This window comes from Erythranthe guttata, chromosome 7 (assembly GCF_056151865.1).
Source record: "Erythranthe guttata isolate IM_541 chromosome 7, IM_541, whole genome shotgun sequence".
Classification (NCBI taxonomy): Eukaryota; Viridiplantae; Streptophyta; class Magnoliopsida; order Lamiales; family Phrymaceae; genus Erythranthe; species Erythranthe guttata.
The window spans coordinates 3046941-3070490 of NC_142539.1; the positions used below are offsets into that span (position 1 = coordinate 3046941).

Below are 23550 nucleotides of genomic sequence, written 5' to 3' on the forward strand. Positions count from 1 at the left end.
AGTCAATCCCGATGCATACAACAAGAGATCTGAGGTAAATTTCACGTTTTTAAGTTCCTTGCTTTATGTAGATTACGAATTTAAAAAAATAAATACTCGGAATTTGCCTTAACCGTAAGTATGCTTGCCTCCACCGTCCTCTACGACCGCATATACATTCGTAAAATTAGCACGAAGATGGACTAAAAATCCATTTGCATATAAACACAAACACAAATTGCTTCAATTTGTAAAACAAAACACTTCAAATATACTATATTTCAAGAAGCTAATGTATCAACATGTAAAAATAAATAAATAAAACAAAATAAAATAAAATCCCACTTTATTGCAATATTCACACAACTATATAACCTAGCTCTAAATAAAAGAAGACACAAAATATAGCACAAGTGGTCTTCCCAATCTCTATAGTTGTCTTGGACTTTACCACTAGAATGTATATCAACATGTGTTAAACACTTCAAACTTTTCTTCACAAAACCATACATACATATAAGTTGCACATTTTTCCTCCATATATATAATAAATCAAGAAATCCCCTTCCTTTTTTTTCGATTCGTTTTCAATACGCAGTCGTTTAGATCACCACCGATCGATCACCCTAAAGATCCACCCCTCTTCGCAAGATGAAACGTCCTCTTCAAGAAGTGATTAGCCGCCCTATCATCCCTATGACAAAGCACCCTCAAAATCGTATTCGGGTCCGTCCGGTTCCACCGCCCGGTTGTGGGCGGCATTGGAAGCTTCCGCCCGAACCCCGCCACCCCCACCCCCATCCCGCTCGACTCGCAAGCCACGATTGTAAAATCCTCCACCAACCTCTCCGTCGACTCCCCCATCAACGCCACCACCCCCTCCACCGTCTCCGCCTCCCTCGCCACCTCATCCTCCCCCATCAAACCCTCGCCGCACGCGCAGAAAACCCTCTTCAAGCTCTCGAAATCCTCCTCGATCATCGCATGGTCCAATCTCGAAAAAATCCTTGATCCGCCACCGGCCAGTAAAACCATTAGATACGCCTCGAACGAAGCCCTCATCACTTCCTTCAAAGCCAACGGTTGAGCCCTATCGGTCACTATTGCGCATAAAAGAGTCAAATTTTGTTTGAGTATTCTCAAGGCGGGCTTTATACGCGTGTTCACTACGTCTCCGACGTACAAGCTGCTATAGAAAACGGGGCCCGAGTCGAGGAATATTAGCCGGTAGGCCGCCACCTCGGAGACGTGCTGGGTGGCGGCCTTTATGGCGGAACGGCTGTGCTCGAAGTAGGAACTGCCGAGCTGCCGCCGGTTCCCGAAGCGGGTTTTTGGCGGGGTCACTTTCGGAGAGAGGGATAGGGTTTTGTCGAGGGAGTGGAGCTTGGAGAGGATGTAGTGCAAGGTGTTGAGGCGGATGTAGAGGCGTTGGGTCCCGCGGCTCGTGGAGGGGCGAGGGTGGTTGGCTTGGTCGGACTCTCCGTGCATGCTATGGCTTGGATCCTCTAGTCCGACTTTGCATGCGGCTCTTTTCCATAGTTTTAGGAACTTCGAGTCGCGGTTGCAACGTGTTAGTGGAGGAAGCGTTGGGAGATAACTCTGTTTCGATCCTGAAAAAAATCAATAGATAAGTTGTTATTGAGGATGTGATTGCATCAAGTAAAGTTGGTGAAAATCGGACGGATCAGAGAAGAATTAGCACTTTCGGATAAATTTCCTATTTTTTTTCTGAAGTGAAAAACTAATTGAAATTCCGTTCCAAGAAAAAAATGGAAATCAAAATGTCAAATATTAAACCGAAGAAACATGTTCCAAAATCAGAAATTTTCGAATCGGAATCGACCGAATTTGGAGAATTCCAAAAAAAACAAATAGTCACGTAAAATAAAAAATACATAATATGATGATAATAATATCTATATGTTAAGTGTAATTTTCAGAAAAGAAAAATCGGAATTTTCGTAAACTAGAATTGGATCCGGAATCGGATTCTTATCTATATTCCAATCGCGATCCAAAAGATTTCGGAAAAATAAAAAAAAAATCAGAAATTCGGAATGAAAAATATCGTCTCAAAATCGGAAAAGAAAATCAGAAATTTCGTTCCAATTTCGACCCATAAATAAAACAATGAGTAAAAATAGTGAAAATGCTAGTTTTAAGAGATTAGTAGTTCTTACCGCACGATGCGATGAACGTGATGTAATCTCCGAAGAGATGCTCTAAGCCGTCGGTGAGGTCGTAGACTAAATTCTCGGAAACGTTGACCGGGATCTCGAAGAAACTCTCAATAGATTCCTTGGCAAATCTGACCATCTCTGAAGCTGAATGTGCATAAGGCTCTGTTTTGGACTTGGGATTCCATGTCTGCAAAAATTAAGGAGTTCACAAATATATAACATATGTACTCATTTAGCCCAAGCTTTATAGTAATCCTATTAATTAGGTCTTTTTTTTTCTCTCAATATAAATAAATAAATAATTTGGTATTGTTTGAAATTATGAATCACAGTCATATTCTTAAATGTCTCCTTAAATTACATATTATCGTCAATTTAGAATTTCTCACACACAAGATAATTTTACTATATCATAAAAGAAAAAGAAAATTAAAATTTCACACAATCAGAAAAAGGATGAATAAGAAAAAAAAAAAAAAAAATCGGGGTTTTGGGAAAATTACGGTTTTCATCCTTCAAGTTTGCATGGATTCCACATTAGGTCCCTCATGTAAAAAAAAAACACATTTGGTCCATCATGTTTAAAAAAATCGACACTTTCAGCCATTCTCGTCAATTTTTCGGTTAGTTCTAACGGAATCAAGCGTGTGTCTATCATTACTTTAACTAACAAACTAATGGTAAATTGATGGAAAACACGTAAAATTTTAAATTCTTGAAACATGGGGACCAAATATAAAATCGGTGCGAAGTTAAGGGTGAAAACTGTAATTTTCCCAATAAAATATTAAAGCTTACTTCGGTTTCTTTTGCACGCTGGAGATTCTCCTTCCCCAACTTGAGCTTCTCCTGGATCCACTGCTTCAGCAATTTGAGTATAATGGTATCAACCTCGTACGGGATCATCTCCCTCACCACCGCCTTGCCGCCGTCCTCGCAGTCGGCGGAATCCTCCACGACCATTTGGACAAGAACCTTCTCGAGCTTTCCGGCCCTCTGCAAGACGAGGATGGTTTCGTTCATGAGGGAGGAGGAGGAGGAAGACGAAACCCCCGTCAGGTACTGCTTCAGCAGAGTCCCGTAGCAGCTGTGGAGTGTCGCGGCGGCGACGCCGGCGGAGACCGGGTGCCACTTCTTCAGAACCGGGCTGAAAATGTCCTTCTCCTTCGAGGCCAGCTCTTCGGTTTCTCTTGCCAGTTTTATCAGCACCTCGCTCACCTTCGCCGCCTCGATTATTGTCGTACCGTTTGCGTTTTGGTCCTCGAGCATCTGATGTAAAACGAAGGAGGGTAAAACGGTCATTTTCTTATGATTTTATAACGAATTTTGGATTTTTTTATATAACTTAATACAGTCGGGACTAGCAAAATTCTATTAATTTAGCAAAATATTAAATTATCGAACTAATAATTTAATATATATTTTCACCGAGTCGGGCTAGTGAGAATCTATTATTTAAACAAATTTATTAATTTATGGAGGTTTTACTGCAGTCTGTATGTATAAAAAATTCAAGCAACCAAGAAAGGTATAGATAAAAGAACTAAAGCATGGAAGCGACGAACCTTGGCAAAAACGTTTCGTGAAGACGATCGAATGTAATAATCGACTTTGTTCCCGCTCGAATAATCGTCTCCCTTTTCCTGCGGTGAAGTAACATAGCACGGAACATCCTCTTCAAGTATCTTGCCGGCTGAGAAAACCAAAGGGACTATACTTTCCATAATTCCAACCGTGCCCTTGTCGAAATTCCCGTGATAATCGAGCAACCTCTTCTCGCACCACTTCTTCATTGCACTCAAAACACAAGCAAGCATCTTCACATAAACTTCCTCTCTATCGACTTTTTTAGCATCATTACCTACCTCGGCCAACATCGTAAGTGACGCCCCGAGGAGATCGGTCTCGCACTTTTACGTAGGAAAATATGGTGTTAGTTACATAGTTACAATGAAAAAATATCGATATTGTCGTTAATTAATGTTCGTAACAAGTGACGATATTTTTCACTTTCGAAAAAAAAATTAAAGAATTCAGAACTCTGATTTCCGATCCATTACGTCCAATTTCCAGATACATAACGAATCTGCTTTCCAAATTCGTTATGTATTGAAAACAGTTACACGATCGAAAAAGCGTCGATCATATATGATTGATTACCTGTCCCGTCACGACATACTGTTCGAAAAGCACCCAAGCGAAGCACAAATTATGCATCGACCGATTCATCCCCAAAGTCGACCACGTCTTCTTCATAAGCTCGAGCAGCTCGTCGACCTCATCGAGCACCAAAGTCTCGTCTTTCGTGTCAAATATAGAGCGGACCAAAGAGAGGTATATCTCGACGTTGAGTGGGTACCCGTCGGCCCACCGACAGATGTCGGTGGGCCCGCCATCCGGGCTCCTCCATGCAAGTGCAACCACGGCGTTGCAGAGGGCCCGCATGGTCTCGGAGTTCTTGCCCGTGTCCACCGCCTTTGTCTCGGCGGATTTGAGGATGGCCCTCAGCTTTGCGGCTGACGTGTCGGATTTGTCGAGCGGGATTGAAGGGTGGATTATGAGCCCCGTTTCGAGTATTTTGAGCTGCCGCTTCTGCCATTGATGGTACTCGTGTGCGTCGCTGAATTCTGATGGTTTTAAATGGCGGAGGAGCTCTAGTGGCAGGATGATCGTCTCTGCCCGCCGCCCCATCTGCAAATATTTGACGTATAAAAAGAAAAAAGAAAAAAAAAACACTAGTATTTTCACGAGATAGTATTTGAAAATTAAAATAATTATTAGTTTAATGCATGACATTTAAAGTTGTAATAAAATTTATTAGTGATATCGATAACGTTAACATTTATACAAATTTAATAATACAAACTCATTTCGGAAAAAAAAAATATATAATCTTAATTGTGATAGTATGAAATAGATCATCAAATAAATGAAGTAGAGAAAAATAAGAAAAAAATAGAATGGAAAATTGAAGATCAAATTTTGTATGAAAATAATTAGAAAAGGAAGACTGCAAAATAGAAGATAAAAAAATAATATATGGACATATAAATTAATTTATTTTTACAAATATGCCATTAGGATTTCTTAGATTGTACTAACGTTTCTTTATTTTACGTATAAAATCTTACAAAACTTAATTACAAGCTTTTGAAATATTTAAAATTCTATTTTTTTCGGTTCATTCCAAATTTAAAATTCAAGAAACTTTTCTTTGAGAATTGAATGTATTAAATTAACACCGATATATATATATATATATATATATATATATATATATATATATATATATATATATATATATATATATATATATATATATATATATATATATATATTATCATAATTTCATAAAGTTTTATGTTACAGCCATGCATGCATGCAGAGTACGTACCTGGCCGACAAGGGTTCGCATGAGAGTTTTACGTAGCCTATTGTCGCTCTGCTCCGTCACCCCCATCTGCTGCCTCATTATCTCCGCCGACGTCTTCGGCCGCCTCATCCTCCCCGCCTCCGCCGCCCCTGGCACCGTGAACCCCACCCTGGGGCTCCCGCCACCACCCGGCGATGACGGGTTATTATTATTATTATTATTACTATTCGACAAGCTGTTCCGCCTCGACGGCGGCGGCCGTTTGATCATCTTCAGCCCCAACGCCCTCTTCACCCGGCTAGTCACCGCCATCCCCACCCCAGGCGGCTTCAGCGGCGACCCGGGACCCGACCCGAAACTCGACGACCCGTCGCCTCCATCGTCTAAGGAGGCCGCGTTGTAGTACGCGACCACGCTCCGGCTGCCGAACCCCGGCGAAGAGCGGCACGCCGTGAAGAAAACCTCGTACGCCGCTTCCCGGAAGTCGTCGTCGTCGAGTCCGTCGAGCTTGCCGAACGGGGAAACCAGGTCGTGCCGCGGTGGATGCGGCGGGTCGGATCGCGGAGAGGAGGAGGTGGTGGTGGTGGATAGGCGGAGATGATGATGGGCCATCAGCGTAGAGGCTCCACTTTTCCGGCGAGAAGAGAACGACGGAAGAGAGAAGAGAGAGAGAGAGGGGATCGGAGAAAAAGCTCTGATCAACTTTTTACAAATTTCAGTTTTTTTTTTTATTTATTTTTTCCCCAAACGAAAAGATGACAGAGAAAGAAGAGAGAGAACTTAGAGAGAGAAAGAGAGAGGATTGATGGTTGGTTTTGATTTATGCCATTAAAAGCTATAATGCGAAGAAGACGATAAAGGCAATGGCTGTTAGAGCACTCATAAAATCATTAAATTCATTACAAATTAAATAATAAGGTTATAATTAATTAATTAATTGATGGTGGAGTTTATTTATTTATTTTTCTTACACCATAACACAAATAATTTGTTAGTTATATGTTACTATTAGTTTGATTAGATACATAATTTAAATGAAAATTAAAGGAGTGTTTTGTATAACTTTCGATTAAAGGAGTGTTTTGCACCTGAAATTCACACGCTGCGGCTGCCATGAATCGATCATAGGATATTTGATATGCCTAATTGGCCCAACTCAATGGACCTACAAATTATTTACCTACTGGGTCATTAGCCCAATATCGAAGACCACTATCATCGAGGCCCAATCACCTTCGAGTAAGGTTTGGGCCCGACAATGTCAACTAAGCTATAAATAAAGATTTGAACTCATTCCTTAAGGTACGGCCTATTAACTGAGCAATACTATTAACTGTATTCTCTGGACTATTTCTATGATCAGCACGTCTGACTTGAGCGTCGGAGGGGTTTCCGCCGGATCAACCCCGGCCTAGTTCACGTGTTCTATGATCGCATGTACCTCAGGATCATCAAGTTGTCAAGCTACTGATCCGCTTTGCTCTCCCAGTTCGTTTTCTACACTACCCCAGGTTATCTAAGTAATTAGCATCATCATTTTGGCGCCGTCTGTGGGAACGATGCAAACCAGATCACGTAGCCAACAAGATCCTCCTGAGGCGTCTGCTCGGAGAGAAAATGACACAGCTAACAACCTCCCAGTCCGTGGAGGCAGACTTACTTGCAAAAAAATCCGAAACAAATGGTACCATCATGGACTGAAGCTGGGGCGCGCATTCTTGTGACTAGGTTTCTTCAACGGTTTATTGTTGCAGGCTGTCTAATGTGAGATTCTTGTTGATAAATAACTAGTATCGTGTGTGTGTTATGATTTTACTCTCCACAATTTATTTTCTCTTTTCTTTCAGCAATGCGGGCTGTAAAGCGGCGCCGTTTGGGTGTATTTATCCAATTTCACAGTTCAAATTCTTTTCCTTTTTTTTTTTTGCCCTGTACGATCGCAATCGTGCACATCCCGTGGGCCCCTTCCGTTTTTTTTTCCTTTTCTTTTAATTTCTCTTCCTTCTTCTCCTTTCCACTTCCTTCTTCTCCTTTCCACATCCTTCCGCCGACTTTCTTTCACCAGAGGATAAACCTCTTTTTTTTTCTTTTTTGATCGATGAGGGTAAACCTCTTCAATGTTATACGCACTCGGAACTGAAAATCTCCCATTCTGATTACAATGTCAGATATATCAATCCTCATTTCTTCCACTTCCTAATGGAATGGACATGATAGACTCACAATCTTCCTCAAAAAGTAATCCACGGATAAGTTCGTCATTCTACATCCCATTTTCCAATATGAGCTCACGTGTCATGTCCACTATATGGTCTCCTCTGGGGGAATAATCTGGAATGTAGTTTTTCTTGGCAGCCACCGGTTCCCCCAAATATTGGTTGCACTCCATAAACTCCTCTTGGGGTATGATGCGTTTGAACCTAGTGTGGCTTCGAACAAATGTACATTTGGATAATATCGTGCTTTCAATATTCTGCCAAGCAAGCTCCTTTATATGTTATTTATGTTGCATGTTATCCCTTAAAATTTTTTTTTTTTTGCACATTGCCCATTTAAAATGTTATTTTCGTTGAATAATGCCCACCAAAAATTTGCTTCTCGGCAAAGTGCAACCAAAATAATATTTTGAACGGGAATTATCCAGTTTATGGGGGAGTGCGAAAATGAAAAAAAAATTGTAGGGGATGAAGTGCATTTTGTCTAAATAATAACAAATAAATAAATAAATAAATAAAAATAAAGCTGACTTCAGTTTCTTTTGCACGCTGGAGATTCTCCTACCCCAATTTGAGCTTCTCCTGGATCCACTGCTTCAGCAATTTGAGTGTAATGGTATCAACCTCATACGGAATCATCTTCCTCACCATCGTCTTGCCGCCGTCCTCGCAGTCGGTGAAGTCCTCAAACCAACCATTTGGACCAAAACCTTCTCGAGCTTGCCGGCCCTCTGCAAGACGAGGATGGTTTCGATAAGGGGCGGAACCAGAAAATTTGATTACGGGGATAGGCTTTTATGAAATGACAAAACAGATGGAGATTAAATTTTATGGGTGTTTGGGGGCATCGTCCCCGAATTTTTTTAGAGTAATTCATAAAAATAATGAAGCAAAAAAAGTAATATTTTATTTATTTTATGTAAAAAGGTATAATTTTAACAATAATATTTTATATAATAATAAATATGAAAAATTGTATAAATTTACATGAAAGAATGGAGAAAAATTAAAAAGTTGAAGGGTTAAAACTTATATTTACACAAGATTGGGGGATCCAAAAACTATATCTTAAAAATATTATTCAAAATTATTAAAAAAAAAAATTAATCTTAGGGTAAGCACGAGGGAGGAGGAAGAGGAGGAAGAAACCCCTAAAGGGTAAGCACTAGGATGAGCCGGACTGATGCTAAGAGAAGATTTAGGGATAATGAGATCGCTGAATAGGCAATTCCCGCATATAGACCCGTTAACACAACAAATCACACAAGTATGTTAGGTGACGAGCTTGGAGATATCCGTTGGGGAGGAAGACCTTAGCATAATTTTCGTAAATAGATACCAAAAATATGTAAATTAGGATCGATAATTGATCAATCAAAGTAAATATAGAGATCACGAAGGGATCTTAACTTAATTAGGAAATAGTTATATATAATCTTTTACATAAACGAATATGAAAAACCCTAGTAGGGTTACAATTAAAGATCAATAATACACTTTTACACACTTTCTTGAATTTCTCTCTCTCTTATTAACATTTTCCAATCGCTTGTTCATCACCGCCGGTTCTAGATCCGGCTTCGGTTGAGCTCTCCAACGATCAAGTGAATTAAGTTTAAAGGGAGGTCTTGAGGATGCAGATTCTACTCCATCGATAACTCTAACTACTTTTTAAAGTTAAATCTCGTATCAATTTTTTTTAGATTGAATTGAACTTCAAACTTTTTTTTTCAGTTTCATGTATAATCACAAAAGTAAAACAATGCATGTTTTCCCTTGCAAGTTGTATGTTTTGGCAATAGTAGATCAATAGTTGCTATAGTGTAAGGTGCATATGTGCCCATATTGGCCAAGTAGCATATTTATTCAAAAAAAAAAATTCAACTCAAGATAGTATGTATGTATTATCATAATTCTTCTTGTCCACATATAATGCGTCCACTAGGATGTCTCTAGCTATTTTATGACATCTAATCCTAGGATTAAGTTGAAAATTTTGTTTTTCCTAACATTTGATAGTATCTTAAATTGTTTTAATACAAATAAATTTTCTTACCATTTTATCAATAAAAAAATTAAAATTGTAATAAAACTAAAAGCAATCAAATATTCATTGGCTAGCTAGTCCTATTTAATTAGGAGTAAGCCATTGGCGGAACTATTAAGGGGCTTGGGGGCTGTTGACCCCCAAGATTTAAAAAAAAAAAAAAAAAAAATTAGGTGTTTTGGTATTGCATTTTTTTAATATTATTTTTGGCCCCAAAGTTTTTGTAAATATGTGTTTTAATCCTTAATTTTTTTTCTCTTCTCCATATATATATATATATATATATATATATATATATATATATATATATATATATATATATATATATATATATATATATACTATTAAGTATAATTTTTTTTTAAAATGGTTAAAACTTCTATTATTTTAAAATTTATGAATATTTACTTATTTGTGATTTTTTTTATCAATGACTCTACAAAATAATATGAGACGATGTCATGAATTCCCAAAATATTAAGTACGATACATTATTAGAATAATTTGGATTAATTTAGATTTTTTATCATGCTTAAAATATGATAAAATTATAATATATATGTCATTTTAATTAAAAAAATTCAATATAAAGTTATTTTTGCAATGTCTTATGAACCTAAATTTATTTTAGCTAGCACCCCCTACATTTTGATCCTGGTTCCACCCATGGAGTAACCTATCTCCATATATATTCTCTATGCCTAACTATATTTAGGTTTCCACTTTCTTACATTGTATTCTATAATACACCCGATGAATTCATCGTAGTATATTCTATCATACACGTGTATATCGATTCATACACATTTTACACACGTTCGTGCAACCAATTTTGAGTGTTGAAGTGTTTTCGGTATTGCAATTGAAAGGAGCTCGAGAATAAGAGGGAAGATCGCGTTTGGAAGAAGATCATTCTTGGTGACGCCAAATTGGTGCAACCAAAGACTCCAATACTTTTAGGGTTCATTTAGATGGAACTATTTGATGGATGGATTTGAGATCTATTAATAAAATTCACTGAGCTTGTATGAATTGAGCGATTTGACAAGAAATTTCAAATCAATACCCCTCGTTTTTACTTTCGAGTTGCTTTTGAGAAATTGTGATTCATTTCAAATTCTTCAGTTGACAAGATTCACACTTCTTCAAACTCGCTACTAAATCAAAGTCCGTTATTAAATGCTACTGTTTCATTAAATTAGTAGCACCCACCATATTAATTTAGGGGTTGTTTTACATACCCACTAGCCACCAAATAAACTAGGGATAAACTCAAGCCCAAATCATCCTTTGACATATCCCCTGGAGAAGCGACAGTACTATACTGCCCTTATATGCAATTTTCGGCCAAACTGCATTCAGCATTTCTAGTCCCGCATTTATCATTTTCGCTGATTAATTTATTATTATTTTCTTTTCTTTTTTTTAAATAATAATAAACTTGTTTGTTATATTTATATATATATATATATATATATATATATATATATATATATATATATATATATATATATATATATATATATATATATATATATATATATATATATATATATATATATATATATATATATATATATATGGGCAAATGGCAAAAAGGCCCATCACATGGAACGTAAATGCATTTTGGTCCACAAAAAAAACAGTCTCTCAATTAAGCTCATCCCCATGTCTTTAGTCTAAAATACCCTCAATAATATAATTCTTATCAATTCCACCCATTATGCTCTAACTTCCTTAATATTACACATTGACCCCGGATTTAAACAAATATATCACATTAACCCCCAAAACTTTTTTTTTTAGAAAATAATTTTTTTTCTGAAATGTTTTTTTTCCGGTCTCCGGCGTTGATTTTTTTTTTTTTTTTGAATTGTTTTTCTTAGAAAAAAAAATATTTTAATTAATATTACTGTCTTGGCTACTAAATTACTGTCTCAGACAGTAATATTACTATTTGGGACAGTAATATTACTGTTTGGGACAGTAATATTATGAATATTATTTTTCCGAATAGTAATATTATTAATATTATTGTCTAAGACAGTTAAATTACTGTTGGAGATAGTAATTTAACATCCAAGGCAGTAATATTAATTAAAATAATTTTTTTAAGGAACAAAATTAAATTAAAAAAAAAAGTCAATTAACAGTTATCTCCGACAGTTAAATAACTGCCGGAGACAGTAATTTAGCAACGAATACAGTAATATTAATTAAAAATATTTTTTTAAGAATAAAAAAGTCAATTAACAGTTAAATTACTGTCTCCGACAGTTAAATAACTGTTGGAGACAGTAATTTAGCAACGAATACAGTAATATTAATTAAAATATTTTTGAAGGAAAAAAAAACAAAAGAGTCAATTAACAGTTAAATTACTGTCTCCGACAGTTAAATAACTGCCGGAGACAGTAATTTAGCAGCCAAGACAGTAATATTAATTCAAATATTTTTTTAAGAAAAAACAAAATTATAAATAAAAAAAAATTCAAAAAAAATTCAGGAAAAAAATTTCAGGAAAAAAAAAATTCAAAAAAAAAAATAAAAATAAAAAAGTCAACGCCGGCGACCGGCGGTCTCCGATGGTGGCGGGTCAAAATTGGGGTCAAAATTGAAATTAGGGTTAAAATTGGTTAATTGATGAAATTGGGCTAAATTGGGGTGTAAATCATGAAATTAGAGTTAAATTGTGTTTCAATGAATTGGGGGTAATTTTGGTATATATAAAAGGATTTTCCTTATTTGCAAATAAGTTTAAATGGGTTGGATTTATTTGAAAGACAAAAAAGTTGGGTGTCCCTCTTTTAATTAAGTGCCATTGTCATGGGCCTATTTGACATTATCCAATTTGAAAAGGCTATTTATTCTCTAGTCTCTACACAATATGATACCATATATGATACATATGTGACTGTTCAATTAAACACTCCGCCACCCTATATTCTATGCTGCAGTTTTTAATTTTGGCCAAACTTTTTTCTTTAATTTTTTAATTTTTATTTTTTTTCAATTTTTGCGCCAAACTTGCTAGTATATATATGGCCAAGAAGTAAACATTCAATTGTGCAAAGCATAAAAATACAGTGAAAATAAAGGAATTCTTGTTTATTACAGGTACGTGCATTTAGTTTTTTGAACATTTGCATGAAGATGAACTTAATTTACTAGTGTCGATCACCTTTGTGCATATATATATTCTAATAATAATGCGATTTGATTATGAAGAGATGTCGAACATGAGGGTGGCGGTGGTGGGTGGCGGCACTAGCGGGCTGATTTCCGGTTACATTCTGGCGAAAGAAGGGGTGAAAGTGGTGCTGTACGAGAAGGAAACTCGCTTAGGCGGCGGCCATGCTAATACTGTTACTGCTACTGATGGTACTGAGTTGGATATTGGATTAACCGGCTTTTGTAATGTAAGTATTTGTTTTTTATTTATGTTCGTTTATCTTCATCACTTAGGCCCTGTTTGGCTGAATTTGTTCTAAACAGCTGATGATCAGCTCTATCGTCTGATAAGTTGTTTTAAGAGCTGATAAATTGTTACGTCTTAATTTTTGAATTAAATTTGTAAAGTGTTTGGATAATGAACTTATAAGCTATTTTTAAAAAATCCATTATATTATAAGATCTTAAATGTAAATGTGGTGTATATTTTTATCCTTCATGAAGTTATGTTACTAAAATATGCATTGTCGAAATCGAGATTTGTGTATGAATTGTGAACACAAATTTACGGCTATGCCATTGATTCATTGAACAGGTTACAAATCCTAACACGACTGAGTTGTTAGAGAGTCTCGGAATCGAAATGGGGCCCACCGACACGTCATTCTCCGTGAGCTTGTCCGACGGGCAAGGATGCGAGTGGGGGAATCGGAACGGGTTTTCGAGTTTGTTTGCACAAAAGAAGAATCTATTGAATCCGTATTTTTGGAAAATGGTTAGAGAAATCACTAAGTTCAACGATGATGCAATAAAGTAAGTAAGATCACAATTCAGTATAGTATATATATATATATATATATATATATATATATATGCTTTTGTTGAACGATAAATTCAAGAATTTTTTCGATTGTGTTTCCTAGGTATATTGCAGAGCTAGAAAACAATCAAGACGTCGATAGAAACGAGACGCTCGATCACTTTGTTCAATCACGGGGCTACTCCGAGTTATTTCAAAAAGCTTTTCTTGTGAGACTGTTGAAAAAAAAAATTATACTTGATTCGACATTTTACATATACTTATTCAATGGAGACTCCGAGTTATTTGTAGGCTCATTTGTTCATTTTACGTATACTTATTGTTCAATTTTTATTTATTTTTCAATTTCTAGATTCCGACTTGTGCTTCGATATGGTCATGCTCGTCAAGCTTAAAGAGCCTCTCCGCTTATTCCGCACTTTTGTTTTTGTGTAATCACCACGCTTTGCAGGTACGGTTTTTGTATTCATTATGGTATATACCTCGTAATTTTTATTTTTATATTTTGGCGCGCACGAAATATTTAGCTCATATATTGATTTTCAATGTAGCTCTTTGGTCCCACTCAACGGGTAACTCCGAAACTCCGTTCGCAAAATTACGCAGATATAGTAAGTTCTGATATATTTTCTTTTACTTTCACTTTTCGACTATCGTCATACATATATATAATCATGGTTATTAAAATCTTACGATTCGATTCATACCCAAATCCATTCAAATCTTAAAAGAAATCTTAAATGTCAAACATTTGATCAAATCTTACGATTTATGATTCGATTCTTACGATTTACAATTTTTACGATTCAAGAAAATCTTATTTTATTATATTATTTATAATAAATTTCAATTAAAAAGACATTAGACTGTAACTAGAAATAGTTAATGTGATTATTACGTTATTGTCAACACTTTATCCACCCGAAATACTATTAAATCAAGTATATATAAAAAGAAAATCACAATATAGTATTATTTTTGCTTATATATATTCCTCATCTATTGTTGCACAAAATCAATTAGAATGAGTTGAATTCTATTTTTTCTAATAAATATTATTTTATTTTAATTAGTTCTCAAGAGACATTTGTATTTTTTTTACTCGAATTTCTCACACGACACTGATTTTAATAGCATAAGTGAGCTTGTATTAGCCATAAGTGAGCTTGTATATAATTATTATCTATTTTATTTTTGAAAGAATTACAAATATTACGATTTACAATTAGATCCGATTTACGATTTAACAACCATCTATATAATATATAAAAGTTTCGGGATCTGATTTATTGCATTAAATTCGAAAACCAGGTGAAGAAAGAGCTGGAACTTAGAGGTTGCTTAATAAAAACCAATTCTGAAGTGTATTCAGTTTTGACAAATGACGAGGGTGAGCATATATACGTAAAACGAGAGCATTTTCTCATCTTCCGATTCTGTATTTATTTTCGTCTAGTTGTAATTTAATTTTATAAAAACAAAATGTAGGTTGTGTTGTTATAACTTGTAAGGATGGCTCGGAAGAAGTATACGACGGGTGCATAATTGCTACAAATACTCGTAATGCGCTGAAAATATTAGGCAATAAAGCGACGCACGACGAATCAAGAATACTCGGCGCATTTCAATACGCAGACAGGTTCTAATATTTGTCTCGCTCGTTTCTTTAAATTTTTTTTTTACGAAGAAAGTTGTTGTTCTTGATATTTTTTTTTAAACATTTATCGCAGCGACGTTTTCCTTCATCGTGACGAAAATTTAATGCCGAAGAATCCAACAGCTTGGAGCTCGTCGAATTTTCTAGGAACTATCGAAAATAAAGTGTATATAACTTATTGGCTCAATGCAGTTCAGGTTTGTGCATGTTCAATAACCGACATTCTTCGTTTTAAATCGTTGTTTTCTATTAACTCCTCTGTTTTTTTTTTTTTTTTTTTTTTTTTTTAATGGTGAATATTTCAGAATATTAGCGAGACGGGACTTCCGTATTTATTAACTGTTAATCCACCCCATAAACCCGAAAATACTTTGCGAAAGTGGTCAACTAGTCAACCGATCCCATCACTTGCTGCATCGAAAGCTTTAGCCGAGCTTAATCTCATCCAAGGAAAGAGACGAATATGGTTTTGTGGAGCTTATCAAGGTGAATTATTAAATTTATAACCCTCGGTAAAAAAAATCATAAATCGAGTCTATGAAATTTACTAACGGTTTTTTGCTCGTATTTACGTATTTTTCAGACTATTTCTTCCATGAGGATGGACTTCAGGTAATTAATTTCTTAATTTCTTTAGTGCTCGTAATATAATTTCGAATCGAGTTAAATTCCAATGTTGTCTCTATTAACATGGTTTCACCAGAACTATTTATATATTTCGAAACGAATAAAAAAGGGAATAAAGAAAATTCGAGTTCCAGATCATGCGTTCGTATTCGCACGTGGACTATTACATATTTTCTGTCATTTTAATCGGCATACGAAAATGTGAAAAACAAATGTAGTCGGTTGACTTTACGTTTGAAGCAATTTTGTTTCTTATTTATTTATTTACGGTGGTAGTAAGAAATGTTCGATTCTTACAGGCAGGTTTACTTGCTGCAAACAGTTTGCTCGGAAAAAAAGTATTTACTTTACGAAAAAATCCGAAACAAATGATACCATCGTGGACCGAAGCAGGGGCACGGATCTTTGTGATTCGGTTTCTTCGACGATTCATCGTTGCAGGCTGCTTAATGTCAGATTAATTCTTCTCGAAAATTAACTTCTTTTTTTTTTTTTTTTTTTTTTTTTTTTTTTTTTTTTTTTTTTTTTTTTTTATGGTTTGTGCATGTTATTTTGAGCTGCTGCTACTTATTTTTTTCGCGTCCAATGCATTTCGTTGAATAAGCTAATGCATTTTTTTTTAAATCGAAATTCTTTCGACAATTTATCAAATATCGATAAATCAAAAGCGGTTGGTTATACGATAAGAACTAATTAAACCCGTCGCGAAACAGTTTAGCGGAAGACGGAGGTACGGTATTCACGTTTGAAGGCTCTAGAAAGACGAGCGATTTAAAAATCTCGTTGAGAGTACACAATCCCCAGTTTTATTGGAAGGTAATTAATTCCCGATTTTTTCCTTAATATAAAAGTAATTAATGTTTTTCATTTCGTAAGAGAAAATTATTTCGATTCGAAATCGGACTACTGTGTTACAGCTTGCAATAGAAGGTGACTTAGGACTCGCCGATGCGTACATCGATGGTGATTTCTCGTTCGTGGATAAGGACAAAGGTCTTGTCAACCTTATTATGGTACGTACGTAAATCGATCAAATATTTCTTTACGATTTTTTTTAGTTCTTTACGATAAATATATAACAATGGTCGTTTCGAATATGCATGCGCAGTTATTTATAGGCAATATTGAGTTGAATGATTCGGCGTCGAAGTTGAACAAGAAAAGGTGATGCATTATCAAATTTTCGATATCGATGTTATCTTAATCGTCTTTTTAATCATTATTCGAAAAATTAATATACATTTTTGCTTATTTATAATTAGGGGATGGTGGACGCCGTTGGTTTTCACTTCTATAATAGCATCCGGCAGGAATTTCTGTAAGCTTCTTTCGGAGAAGAATACGCTAACTCAAGCGCGTCGAAACATTTCGAAGCACTACGATCTTGTAAGTATTTTTTCTTCGTTGAAATAAGGAAAACATATGTAATTTATGAAATATAATATACGGATAAATAAAATCGAAACTCGTCGTATTGTTCTTTACAGAGCAACGAACTCTTTTCTCTGTTTCTGGATGATACAATGACCTACTCGTGTGCACTATTCCAGGTTCGGATTATTTATTTATTTATTTATTTTTATTTTTAAATAATTCTTGAATTCACTATTAATTATCGTGTAAATGTCGATACTCGAAGGATTCGGGTGAAGAGTTGTTGAGTGGACAAATCAGGAAACTCGATTCTTTGATAAAAAAGGTGACATTTTTGTGTACATGACATATATACGAGTCTTTAAATAAATAAATAAATAAATAATAGTTGTAGCTAATTTTTTGTCGATAAATATAGGCGAAAGTCGATAAGAAGCATCACATTCTAGAAATCGGATGCGGTTGGGGAAGTTTTGCAATTGAAGTAGTGAAAAGGACCGGATGCAAATATACAGGAATCACACTCTCGATCGAACAATTGCAGTATGCCGAAATTAAAGTTAAGGAAGCTGGTTTGCAGGTAATACTATAATTTGCTCGTGTTTTTTTTTATTCGATTAATACAAATTTCGGTTGTATTCATTTCAAAAGTTGAATTGTTGTCGTTTGCAATTTCAGGATCAAATTAAATTTCTTCTATGCGACTATCGCCAATTGCCCGGCGGATGCAAATACGACCGGATAATATCATGGTGATCGAGCTTATATATACATATATATATACATACATATGATATTATTGCAACGAGATTATTTTATAATCGAAGAATCGAATTTTTGTAGTGAGATGTTGGAAGCTGTGGGGCACGATTACATGGAAGAATTTTTCATGTGCTGTGAATCTGCATTAGCAGAAAATGGACTTTTCGTTCTTCAAGTAACTTATAATTAAAAAAAATCATTAATTTTAGTATCGAATTTTTCAATATATATATATATATATATATATATATATATATATATATATATATATATATATATATATATATAAAAATTATCCTAAAAATCGATTTTTTCTCTAGACTTCGTCGATAGTGGATCAGAAGTACGACGAGTTTCGTCTCAGCCACGGTTTCATTAAGGAATATATATTCCCCGGTGGATTCTTGCCTTCACTTAGCCGAATAACATCGACAATGGCTAGTGCATCGAGACTTTGGTAAAGTCGAAATTATTTTTTTACTTATACATAACTCGTTTTCGACTTTTCTTATTATTAATATTAGCAAAAAAAATAAAAAACTTATAGTGCAATTAAAAAAATCGAATCATAGGGGGGGATTTTGCTATTAAAATAAAAAAATAATATTAAACTCGATCGTCGAATTTCTTGTTACGATACAGTGTGGTGCACGCGGAAGATATAGGAAGTCATTACTATCAAACGCTCCGATGCTGGAGGGAAAACTTTCTCCGAAACCAACGGTAAGCTAGGAAGAATATGCTTTATTTGATTCCCATCTCGAATACGATTCTGCGCATTATTTTAATTTATTTTGTGTACTAGAACTAACTAATACGACTTTCGTCGGTTTGTAGTAAAATCATGGCTCTCGGTTTCGATGAGAAGTTCATACGAACATGGGAATATTATTTTAGCTACACTGCTGCTGGTTTTAAAATGTCTATTATGGGAAATTATCAGGTACTAATTAGTTCGTCTCGCCGTTTATTTCTCTTTTATATATTCATCAGAAATTATTAATGCTAAAATTATTTAATTTATTTCGTAAATCTTCGTCTTGCCAGATCGTATTCACTCGACCTGGAGATGTTGCTGCATTCGGCCACGATCCACTAAATTCTTCCTAGTAACCAAAATATATATATAATTATATATATAACTTATTTTAATGTCATTTTGTTGTTGTTGGAATAAAGTGTTGATCACATCTTTATTACAATTTTGTAGTAAAGAAACCTCAGACAAAGAAAAGTTACTGTAATGGAATTTTACTGTTGAAATAAAGATGGAATTTTTATTCTCATTATGTGTGATTTTGTTGCTGAAAATTAAATAAACACTAGAGATTGTTATTTGCCTTTGCTGGAATGATTAATTAACCTAATTTCGACATGAAAATCTTCTCCTAATTCGACGTGTATCTGATATGTCTATTAAGAAACTTCGTAAAAAAAACGACTTCTTTGTGTTCTAATTAGCTTATCGTGAAGTCCAGACAAAAAGTTTTCTTCCGTATCATTTCACTTTCCGGTTGAGGATACTAGTTATAAACGGAGATGCATATAACGTTTAGTCGTCTTTCTCCCTCTTGTCAGATTGTATTCACGAGAATTGGAGATGTTCCGTCGCTTGGAGCGATCCGTTAAAGAATGTACCGTGAGTTCGGATTCGGTTTCAGTTTCTTTGTTGTTGAAACAAAGAGTGGTATCATTACGTGCTAACACTGAATTCTTTAATTTAATTTAATCAGCCCAAAAACTCAACAACGTCCGATAATCGATATGAACCCACTCGAGCTTATTTTTTAACACAACCAACCTTATAAAACGATCACTGCAGCAGAAAAAAAAAATCGAAAATCGACAGAGGCCCGATACTTGGTAGCCATATCAAGATTAGCCAGCCAGCCAATATAATAAAATTAGATCACCAGAAATCACAAGGTAAAAACAATTGCAATATATCCACCTAAAAGAAAGAAACAAGAAGAAAAAAAGAACTCGAACAAAATAAATGACAAGCAACTAAAAACCAGTTTTGTTCTCCTTGAAGGAATCACCTATTTATTCCGACAATGATTACCGTGTCCTTTACGACAATTCGTCAATATTTGTTCGGAAACGTAAGAGCCTAATTCTATATCCATTTCACTAAAATATGACGAGAACTACTATTATCAACTAACTGCCCTCCAAAACAAACATACCAAAGTTCGTGCTTTCAATCTTCGATTCAAAGTACTAAAAAAAACTTCTTTCTTCTTTATCAAGATTGAGATATTCCAAGTTCAACACAGCTGCAGGTAGAGGCCGTCCTGCTTTTCAAAGAGTAAAGCGTAATCGTCACATCAACTCAACTCAGCCAATTGCCCACCTCTATAATCTCCGAGCCTGTACACAACACAAGGCCAAAATACACGGGGAAGATTATTCCATTGCCAAAATTTTTATCTATCTACCGCTACGATTATCGCTTACGCTACCAGATTTGATCTACCACATTCTGCTAATGCTAAACTTCTACACAACAAATGATTATTTAACTAACACTACTACTACTAAGATCTGCACTACCCGAGATAAGTATAAACCAAATCCCTTCCGATATAGTCGAACAAGTCTCTAGTTCACTTGCTATACTATTTCAAGAACTCACATTCAGTATTCATCGTATAAATTCAGAAGGGACAATGAATCAGTGTTGTCAAATAAAATAATCATGCAGCTTTCTACATCACATAAAAACCTGCGAAATAAGGGTTAGGGTTAATCGGTAATTTCACATATCGTATATCAAATAACTTTCAGGCTCCAACAGCTAAAAGTCACACAAATTTCAAACAGACTACTTATTTCAAGACGTAACGATACGATAAGACTCAAAGACAGCTAAGCTATAAGCAAGCCGAATTAAAGCTAACAGTTCAAAGAAGAGTAAAACGAGTAACGCTACTCCAGAATTTGAGCTACCAAAAAGACAAAAAAAAGGTACGGCAAATTAATATAATTTATCAAACTAATGCGAAATCCAACCAGTCCCATAACTCAGGTACCATCTTGAGCAGCCCCGTTCAGCACCAGAAAACGAGAGCACGTTGAACTGCAAAAGCTCCAACAAACAAAAATAGGTCGATCGACGCAACATACATAATCACTGCTGAGCCTGTCGAGCCGAAGCTCCACCGTAGCCCCCGCCGTAGTTACCAGAAGCCTGCGAAGGATCGGATCGCCACCCCGAGTTTCCATATCCAGAATTAGCTCCGTCACCATAACCACCACCTCCCGCATAACCACCACCACCACCGGATTGCAAATCTCCCGCCACAGCCCCACCATTTGGCCCACTTCCAGCACGACCACCAACAGCACCATATGCAGCGGCTTGGTTACCATAAGCTCCATCGCTCCCACCATACCCACCATAACCATAGCCCTGATTTCCATACCCAGACGCACCACTCGGAGATTGACCGCTAGCGGCTCCACCCCCACCAGGGGCAATACCGCCACTAGGAGCACCCCACTGCGAGCTTCCATAGCCATATCCAGATGCCGCCTGATAACCCAATGAACTTCTTTGAGCACTTGGAGGACCACCATATCCAGCATTAGGTGCATTCGGGTTTCCATAAGCTCCTCCGCCATAACCAGGGTTAGCACCACCATAGTTTCCATAGCCATAACCCATGTTGGTATTAGTGGGACCATAACCGTAACCAGCGGCACCATAACCAGACGAGCCATAAGATGGAAACCCACCACCAGAATTTTGTGACTGCATGTACCGGTTGGATTCCATTCGACCATCATAAGAGCTCGAGTTACCAGCAGAAGAACCGTACCCCGCCCCACCACCGCCCATAGACCGCCCACCCCCACCACCAGGATTGGCATCTTTAGGAAGAGCACGCTTCACTTCCACTTGCTTACCACTTAAATCATGAAAGGTCTTGTGTAAAACCCTATCTACTGCATCCTCGGAATCGAAGGAAATGAACCCAAATCCACGAGGACGATTGGTCTGCTGATCGTACATTATTACAACATCAGTTACCACACCATAGGAGTCGAAATACTGACGAAATCCATCCTCGCTAAGAGTTGGTGGGAGACCGCCTACAAATATCTTCTTGGTTCGCGTACTTCCACCACCACCTCCAAAATTTCTCGCACCACCACCAGGATTTCCAACTTTCGTAACCTGTTGCTCCTCTCTAGATAAAGCTCTTTTAGCTTCAACCTGTTAGGGAAAACAAAAATTATGAGGTTACGCAAAAAAAATGAAACATTCTACATTGTAAAATCCTCAACTTTCCATAATGGGAGGAGCGGGACATCGTAAAATAGATAATGAAAGGTTACACGGAAGGGGAAAAAAAAAAAAAGGAAACATTTTCGACATTCGTCAAAACTGAACATTCGATTATTCAACTATATAAGTCAACAACTCAACTGCAAATAAATCAGGCTAATGCTCATACAACAAATTTACTTAAAAGCAGCATTTATTACTACTGGCAATGCAGCTAATCGACACACCGTTCTCGAAATAACTTCCATCCAAGAAAAATAGGCGCAACCCATCAATACCTAGCCAAATTCATTGTCCACCGACATTCTTAAATTCATTAATAAGTACATAATTCTATAGCGATAAGCACGAACTTAAAAAACATTAACTCACATCCAAGATCAAATCCAGAAACACAATAACTATTTGCATGATTTTTTTTTTTTTTGGCATGATCAAACAGAAACAGCAATAAGAAACTAAGTGCGAGACAAAAAAATCCCAACTCATCAATTTCTAGATCAAAAAAAAATGTTAGCTTCGAGCTTTGAATACTAAATTACTTAACCTAAAATTTGTATCTCACACCAAACATAGAAACAACAAAAAATGAAAGAAAAGAAAAAAATAAAAAAAAGTGAATCTCTTTTGTACAAATCGTACCGTCCGGCCATCGATAACATGCCTATCCTCGAGAACCCTATCGAGTATGTCCGGATCTGAGAAAACGACGAAGCCGAATCCTCTGGGCTTGCCAGATATTTTGTCTCTCATCACAACAGCCTGAAGTACTTCGCCGTAGCCATGGAAATACTCCTTGAGCTTTTCCTCGTCGGTCTCCCATGAAATTCCTCCGATGAATAGTTTCCCCTGATCGGAATCCATCGATTTATCCGCGCAGAGAGAGATAGAGAGAGAGAGAGAGAGAGAGAGAGAGAGAGACAGAGGTTTTCCGTGACAGTCCCGAGAGAAATGAGGGTTTGGGTTTGATTTTGCGAAAGCCTAGTACTACGGACTGAGGAGAGAGAGAGGAGAGAGAGGGTTGGTGGGTTGAGAGAGAAGAGAGTGTTT

The 23550-nt window shown here is 36.1% G+C and overlaps 3 protein-coding genes across 5 annotated transcripts; 1 reads left to right on the forward strand and 2 right to left on the reverse strand.

Annotated features, from left to right (window-relative positions):
- Nucleotides 1-226: 226 nt before the first annotated feature.
- LOC105949774 (protein unc-13 homolog) lies at nt 227-6361 on the reverse strand. The gene is made up of 6 exons (XM_088820713.1): nt 5554-6361; nt 4320-4850; nt 3725-4069; nt 2958-3428; nt 2160-2346; nt 227-1589 (listed from the first exon to the last, which is right to left on the reverse strand). The coding sequence occupies exons 1-6, from the start codon at nt 6142-6144 to the stop codon at nt 601-603; spliced, it is 3114 nt and encodes a 1037-aa protein (XP_088676839.1). The 5' UTR covers nt 6145-6361; the 3' UTR covers nt 227-600.
- A 6506-nt stretch (nt 6362-12867) lies between these two features.
- On the forward strand, nt 12868-19492 carry LOC105949788 (uncharacterized). The gene is made up of 25 exons (XM_088820714.1): nt 12868-12912; nt 13024-13214; nt 13562-13779; nt 13890-13995; nt 14139-14237; nt 14338-14397; nt 15098-15176; nt 15275-15425; nt 15517-15640; nt 15749-15929; nt 16027-16055; nt 16370-16521; nt 16784-16886; nt 16988-17083; nt 17179-17234; nt 17333-17456; nt 17558-17620; nt 17710-17769; nt 17863-18024; nt 18123-18196; nt 18288-18381; nt 18527-18663; nt 18849-18929; nt 19044-19149; nt 19254-19492. Exons 2-25 carry the CDS (start codon nt 13026-13028, stop codon nt 19314-19316), a joined length of 2607 nt encoding a protein of 868 aa, XP_088676840.1. The 5' UTR covers nt 12868-12912; nt 13024-13025; the 3' UTR covers nt 19317-19492.
- A 633-nt stretch (nt 19493-20125) lies between these two features.
- On the reverse strand, nt 20126-23523 carry LOC105949816 (heterogeneous nuclear ribonucleoprotein 1). 3 transcript variants are annotated; one of them, XR_016032141.1, is made up of 3 exons: nt 23143-23523; nt 21242-22428; nt 20126-20579 (listed from the first exon to the last, which is right to left on the reverse strand). XR_016032141.1 is itself a non-coding variant. In XM_012973128.2 (2 exons), the coding sequence occupies exons 1-2, from the start codon at nt 23362-23364 to the stop codon at nt 21340-21342; spliced, it is 1311 nt and encodes a 436-aa protein (XP_012828582.2). In that variant the 5' UTR covers nt 23365-23505; the 3' UTR covers nt 20949-21339. The 3 variants fall into 3 exon arrangements, 1 of the variants encoding a protein (XP_012828582.2); XR_016032140.1 differs by having other exon boundaries at nt 21222-22428; nt 23143-23505; XM_012973128.2 differs by lacking the exon at nt 20126-20579 and having other exon boundaries at nt 20949-22428; nt 23143-23505.
- Between the last annotated feature and the right edge of the window lie 27 nt (nt 23524-23550).